The sequence below is a fragment of the Anticarsia gemmatalis genome, chromosome 7, assembly GCF_050436995.1.
Source record: "Anticarsia gemmatalis isolate Benzon Research Colony breed Stoneville strain chromosome 7, ilAntGemm2 primary, whole genome shotgun sequence".
Taxonomy (NCBI): Eukaryota; Metazoa; Arthropoda; class Insecta; order Lepidoptera; family Erebidae; genus Anticarsia; species Anticarsia gemmatalis.
Genome location: NC_134751.1, coordinates 12954494 through 12962403, shown reverse-complemented (window position 1 = coordinate 12962403; position 7910 = coordinate 12954494). Strand labels below are relative to the sequence as shown.

General features: G+C 32.5%; 2 protein-coding genes across 2 annotated transcripts in view; one reads left to right on the top strand and one right to left on the bottom strand.

Moving 5' to 3' along the window:
* Positions 1-7910, top strand: part of LOC142974073 (phosphatidylcholine:ceramide cholinephosphotransferase 2-like) — a 149158-nt gene that overhangs the window by 85956 nt on the left and 55292 nt on the right. The window lies entirely within an intron of this gene.
* The window catches only part of LOC142974074 (uncharacterized protein KIAA0930 homolog), a 67173-nt gene continuing 60048 nt past the window's right edge, over positions 786-7910 (bottom strand). Inside the window, exon 9 of the mRNA XM_076116204.1 lies at positions 786-7849. Coding sequence (XP_075972319.1) covers positions 7809-7849 — 41 coding nt within the window. The 3' untranslated portion in view covers positions 786-7808. The remainder of the gene's footprint in view (positions 7850-7910) is intronic.

Here is a 7910-nt window from a genome sequence, read left to right as displayed (position 1 = left end):
GTTAACCACCATAGTCTTGGGGAGAAAACAATGTACAGCATAGTGGCTTTCAAAAGTTGTTACTGAGAAATGTGATAGCCAATCTCCTTTTAAAGATCTTCTTTGGTTTAATTTTCTCAATGTGTGTTGTGCCGTTTTGTCATTGGGTTATATTATTGTTTGCAGTCATTACATCAGTTTTGATTGAAGAAACACTCAACGATGCGAAAACATTTTGATTAGTGGTAGGATTTGAGCATGACATCATGTTTTCATCTAATAGTTGTGAAGCTTCGAACATAATAGTATATAGTATCTTAGCACATGAATTAACCTTCATTATCAAAGTTAAATTCATTAAAGACAAAGCAGCTCGTGTAGAATTTGGATAAAATTAAACAGTTTTTGAAAAATACATAGCTTGCTAGATCCCTGGTTTAGAAGTGAATGCGTAACACATATATCATTAGTATGAATTGAATTGTTCAAGCCGTTTTCAGAAAGGCTGAGTGTAACTGCAATGCATGCTCTTGCGAGTGAAGCAAACCCTAAATATAGATTCACATGCATTTGAAGTTACTAAGACATTAGAACGTTGTCGTAAAGTTAAAGTGTGTCAGTTTGTCAATAACTCTAAAATAAACTAGAATAAGCATAGTTATATGTACCGTGTATTCCATTCGATTTATCGCTTGTGGATAATAACAGTACAAAACTTGCAAATATTAATAACTTATTTTTTTGTTTCAGGTAAATCACCTATAGAAGCTGAAAATTTTAAGGGTAAATTCAAGGCGATACTTTTGTTACTTGGTGAGGTTTCTCATTTACATTGTGTTACGATTCTAACACTTAGCTAAAAGGTATGAAATACGAGCGGTCACCATCATAGTTCCTTACATCATGGTAGAAAATCTTCAATCTTATAATTCTGTGTTGCTCTACTAAAGCCTTAATTATCTATGCAAAAAATTAAAAAAAAAGGTAACATAAAAAAAATTAAGCTAAATTATTGTCACGTGCAAAGCTCAAAAATGGCTCAACCAGTTTAGCAGTCAATTAAGCAATTTTTTACGTTAAGATACGAAGATGGTCCTTACGGAGAGAAAAGCGGCAAAATTGCGAAGAAACTAGCAAAAATCTTTTTTAGCTGGAGACGTGCGGGACAGATAGTATTAAATAAAATAATACAAACCATTTGCAATCATTTATTCAGTCGTATCATACAAATATACTATGCAAACATACTCTTGACTAGACTCTGGTCGAAACATATCGGATTAATAAATGCAATCATGTCTTGTGTGGGCCACGCAAAATGTTCATAATCACCAAAAAAAGGATTGGTAAAAATAAGTCAACAGGCAACCGCATAATACAGTATTTAGCTGCAAACTGCAATCTTTAACTGCAAACTGCAATCTTGAACTGTAAAAAGACCATAATAAGGTAGAACTAAAGTTTGCGGTTTTCCACATTCTATTTTTTTGTACCTTAATTACATAAATAACTTTCCCTTAACACATGATTGTCATAGAAAGCCATACTATAATATTCATACTAAAAAGCATTGCCTTCATACACACCCCAAAAAAAACCTTAACGTATACATTTTGATGGTCCCACACAAGTTACTCTCCTTCTGTATATAATATGGAATGATATCTCACTAATTCCCGGTTTCTGATTACATTTAGCGGTAGTTTATCTACTCAATAGCGTTTTTATATGAGTTCAAACGCTATTATATAGATAAACTACCGCTAAATGTGCCTCAGAAACCGAGACTTATAAGGCTAAATACAACGCATTACTGAATACATAATATTTGTTACAAAAATATCATATATCGCGCAAACTGTTCGTGTTAGTTCAAAGTTTATCGTTCGATTCAAATCCGTTCTATGTATATAGAGAATATAGATTATATTAAGAATATTTGGTAACATATTTGTGACGATTTTGTTTACATCTCTCTCTTTTGAAGGTAATAAGAAAAGGATAGAGCATTCTTTATATTGTTCGGTTGAGTAGAAGCTAAATCACTATGCCTTAGCTGCACTTTGCGACGATAAACAATTAAAATTGTTGACTTATTTGTTTTTGATTTAGAATTAATGTTCTACCTTTTTTCCATAGGCATGTATGCGTAATTTCAAGAAGTGTGGTGACTATCCTCCTGAAATAAGTATTTGGAATCACAGCTTATTTTTAGATGGTAGCAATTAGTCTCGAAATTATTTTGCGATTAGATTTTAAGTAGATATCACAATTTAATGCAAAATAAGAGGCTAGAAAGATAGTCGCCAAAACGAAATAAAATTATTGAACTAATAGTTGAACTCCTTGCAGTTACCTAAATGTAACTTAAAAGTAAAAACGCCAGTTATTCTATTTGTAGTAACAAAATCGACACAAATATCTTTAATTTCTGAGTATGTTATAAAAATATGATTTAACTTCAATTCACTACTGTATTACGTAAAATTAACTTAAAACTATCATAATGATAAAAGCAAAGGCTTGTCTTAAAATTAACAAATTAATACAAACTTATTAAATAAATTACTTTGGATAATATTTCAATAGTTGACTAGAATAATGATCCATCGAATGAGACATAGCAGTTAACCTCCCTCACAGATAGCTTGTGATATGACTAACAGTCGATTATTGAGACGCTACTTAATTGTAAACACGTTTTACTATTCAAATATAATTTATTAAACATACCAGACGTATTTTTCGGCACGAATATGGTATTTTTATGTATATATCTTTTTCTTTCTTTTTTAAAAGAGACACACAGACGCACTAACAATTGCTCTGGTGCCGCGGGGACTTTTACAAACATACAAACAACGGACACAAATTAACCAGACCCGAAACAATTATTTGTGGAACGCACAAATAATTGTCCGGCGTGCGAATCGAACCCACCTCCCGACCCAATGGTAGAGGCGTGGCGACCTAAACCACTGCGCCACGGAGGTAGTCAAATGTGATTGTGTTATGCGGGCACGTGGGTATCCGTACAATCAATATGAACGTATACGCTCGTGCCCGTCTTTCAAATATTGCCATCATAAAAAATACGCCTGTTATGCCCAAAATTATCATCATCCGGAACATTTTCACAAAACTGAGATTCTTCAATGATTTCCGTACAAAATGTTTGTCGTACTTAGGCCTAAGCGCTGTAATAATATTTAATAACTGGAGTATTTATTGACCTAGCGACTAATCTTCAAAATTCCATTCATAAATTAAATTTAATAATAATACATTATATCTTTGTGCACTTATAAAACTCCAATAAATTCACATCACAAATTAACTATTGCGTAAATACAACATAGACAATATTTTCGTTAGATTTTTTGACATTTAGATTGTATTATCTGTGGGCCTAGGGTCGGATAGCCTGATCGGTAGAGAATGCTGCCATCCTCTAACTATAATGCCGTTATCTACAAAAACAATGTTTCGAGATATTCGCGAAAAGGCGCAAGAAAGGAAATATGCAATGCTGTTTCCAGATGCTGCTAAAGATATTTCAAATCGCAGTTTCCAGATAGTTACGAAACAGCATTGCATATTTATTTTCTCGCGCCTTTTTATCGAATATCTCGAAACATTGTTTTTGTAGATAACGGCATCGTAGTAAGAGGACGGCAGAATGCCAACGTAATTAATCTATCATTTACAATTCAGGATGGGAAAAAAGGTTTGAACAAAATCTTAGGTAATTAAGAAAACTTCAATATTAAAAATAGTTTCGCTCCGTGACCCATATTTTGTTTTGCCCATACATTAATAATCGATATTAAATTACGGTGATGGAATGTAATACAATATTGAGATCAAAACTAAACGATAATAATGTAATTAATAAATATTTCTTAAATAAACATTATGATTAGTTTGCAATTACCACATTACGCGTACACTATTACATCATTTACACAACAATTTGTTAGTCTAGCTATCTTTGGAATGTTTTACATAAATTATATTATACGACACATTGAGATCGAAATATAGTAAATAATGGAAGAGAGAGGGTATCATTCTAATACATTTTTTTGGTTCATACAGTCTAAGAGACTTAGTACAGTGCTTTGTATGTTAGGTTTGTCAGGTTTTGAAATACATTATCTTTATTGCGATGTGCACTAAACAAATACATGTTTCATTTTTTCTTTATCAAACCATTTTACTGCTTGGAGACCATATCATTTTAAAGAAACGTTGAGTTTTATTGCAACGAAGTTTTAGTGGCAGTGAATAGAATTCCTGTTTATTAATATTTAAGTATATAAAATAATCATATTTGTGATGAAATAAGTAAATTTAAAATAAGGTTAAGTATACAGAAAAATAAACCTATTCAAGTCTGCTTCAATAAAACCGAGCACATTTATTTCTATAAATTGGGTAAAAGACCAAAATCTGTGTTGCAAATTTCGTTAAAGAAGTATTCAATGTGACACATTTACCCGGAGTTCATACCCGCCTTGAGTACGGAAGTTTACAACATTATAAAAAACTTAGTAACACCTGCTATTGTTATTTCAATACCGCTCTCGTGTCACGCGATACATATTATGTCTTATGTTCGTGTTCATAATACTAATACAATCCGTACTATTATTATAAATGCGAAACTAACTGTCTGTCTGTCTGTCTCTCCTTCATGATCACCACGGCACTGATTTGGATGAAATATTGAACAAAGATAGTTTGAAACCCGAGAATGAATATAGGCTATTTTTTATCCCGGATTTCTAATGGCAACAGGAACTATGAGAGTAATAACTAATATATGTAAGTACAGTCCACGCGGGCGAAGTCGCGGACAAGAGTAAACTCAGTAAAAAAACATTAAACTCAAGTACAGTGCGTATACGTGTTCAGCATTATACGCAAAATTATACGTTGATACTGAATTTTAAATTTAGAGGAATTTTAGAAATTGGATCGTAAACTTAGCTTTGCATGGAATATTAATGTATGCCTGATGCATCCGGGTCAGAAAAACATTGGCTTTTTTTAAATATATTGACATATCTTTTTCTTTGGTGTCTGTTTACCCCATATTTTATGATTTTATGTACGAATTTATACCTTATTATTTGACTCAAAAAAAACATGCAACGGACTACAAATGATAGTTCTCAATGCTTTAGTAATTTGTGTCCGTCATGTATGTTTGTATCTATTATCAATTTTAAAAAAGAAAATAAATATAAATTATATTCTCAAATGATCACAGGTATTTAGAAGTACAAAACAATACGAAACACACAGATTCACTCGCTAATAAGTTATACGCCACGACTTTAAGGCAATGTCAACACCCTCACGATTAATATAAAACTGTCGGTCGGAGAGCAGACGAAACATAAATAAATAAATTTAACCCATTATAATATCCCAGTGCTGGGCAAAGGTCTCCTCCCGTAATGAGGGAGGGGTTAGCCCTTGAGTCCACCGCGCTGGCTAAGTGCGGGATCGGGGTAGCTTTACCTAAAACAGTGTTTCCTAACTTATGGTTAGCGGTCTCACGTTCCGATTAATTAACTTTTTTCAGTTAGCTTTTAGCAGCAGAGAACTTTGTTTTCTTTTTTAAGGGGTCATGGAAATTGTTTGATTACTAGGTGTCCGCGGATGGGAGAGGGTTAAGAACTAACTCTAAGTTTTAATAACAAAAAACTAGTTATATGGGCAGCATTATAAAGATAAACATAACTTGAGTGTTTCGTAATGGTCAACCTAACCGAAACAAAATGAACAACACAATGGACCACATTTTACCAATTCGACATAATATACACAATTGCTTTTTCATTCATCTTGTTTGCGTATAAAAGTTAGTAATCGTTTCAAAAAATCTTTTCCGACAAAACATTTTCAGTAATCAAGTAATATCATAACCACGGTCAGCACTATTTGTTTGAATAATTAAAGCATTTTTTCTGTACACAGGTTTTGTAAAAGAAACGCTCAAAACCTGTAATCAATTAATAATACAAAATAATTTAGGCGTATAAAATAATAAAACCATTTCTTTTATTCACACTATTGCCATCTAACGCACAACATACGAATTAGGCGAGATGCTTGAACGAATTTGTTTTGGCCGGTTTAATCTAGATGGCGTTGGTAGTCTGATTGTATTTTTTGTTGTGTTCAAACAAAATGATTTCATATAATGCCTGAATAACACATAAATTAATTAAATACACATAAATCACTAAAAACATTAAGTACCACTTCACAATTAAGCTTAAAATTAACTCTTAGAAATGTCGTCAGATGTCGCTTGCATTCAATGGCAGTTTTCATACTTATTACTATTAAATGAATTAAAATATAAATGGCAGGGAAATATAATCAGCGAAAGTATTTGTGGTCTGTCATGACGTCATTGAGTGACACATATAGTTTAATGATAATTATATTATCTATTGAATCTTTTCTAGTTAATATTCTATGACGTCTAAGATTATATCGTTTAAGCGGATTATGGCGTATTGTTACGCATTTCTTTTCAATTTCTTAGTTCATAGTCATTTACATTTGGCCCAATTCGCACTCTGTAGTGTTTTCGCATCTGAAGTATTCAAGGATGATATCTTTGAAGGAAAGTGAAATATAATAAGTTGGAGACGCTCGTAGCTAGTGACACTTACTGGTCGGTAAAAGATCAGTGGGCTAGGCAATGGATGGGTGGCGGCATAGAGGTATTTGAACTGAACATCTCCGTGCTTCGGAGGGCAGATATAAAATCAGTCCCGGTTGTTATCAATTAGGGTGACAGTCGTTAAGCCATATTGAAGGTCTTCGAGTGACTTGAACCACTTTGTCAAATAATAAACTAAAATCAATAGACAACCACAAATAATTTTCGCTGAGACATTTAATAATAATATAATCTTTGGTGATTTGTGCATCTCTTAAACTAAATATCAATTTGATTGCTTACAAGACAGTAATATACAATCAAAAATCATATTTAAGTCCATGGCATTAGGATGAAAATTTAACTACTGCTCAATAGTTCCAGATATTACCCTCTATTTTTCTACAAACACAATAATTATTTCTTTATAATATAGGATATATATCTGCCTTGTAATCAACCAAAAGTCTTTAGTAAACAAGTCACATTAAGACAGAAGTAAGAGACTTTTTAAACTGAATAAGCACATCTTGCGTCCTTGTCTTAAGTACGTTATAACGGATACGTATACTGATGATAAGTCCACTTTCACAACGAATGAATAGAAAACTTATCTACTAAATAAAGTGTCAACAAATGAATGAAATAAACTGCTGAAATTCCATTTGATTATTTAGACGTTTTGAAACCGGGTCCAAGCTTCAAAGTCTCATTTGATCTTAAAATTATTCTCTGTCATAATGTTAATTGCCGCTTTTTGTAAATGTTAAAAGTGGTGCCATGACTAAAATATATTGTCTAATATTGTAAACTTTTAGTTTCAAAATAAGGAATTATTTGGTTTCAGCTAATGATGCTTATAGGGTCAAAACGGGCGCTTCCTTAAGTGTCTTAATTCAAGACACTTACTTAGTAGTCAAGCTTCAAGCTTTTGAAATTTCAAACAAATATGATAAACAAAACGACTTATGTATGCTATAAAATGCTATCACTTATTACCTTTTCCAATTGAACTCTTTTAGTAATGGCATCACTTTTAATAGTAACTTATATTTCTCTCAATGTCAATGGGAGGTATTGTTGTTGTGTGAGGGCGTACGGTCGAGTATGTTACAATGTATAGAAAACGTCCGGTAGACTAGCTTCAGAATGTCAGTACTGGTTCCTCGCGGTGGTCCAAGATATCTGGAACGGGATGAAGGAAAACTTTCTTACAACTATTTACAAGTCTTTGACTAGAATTCGA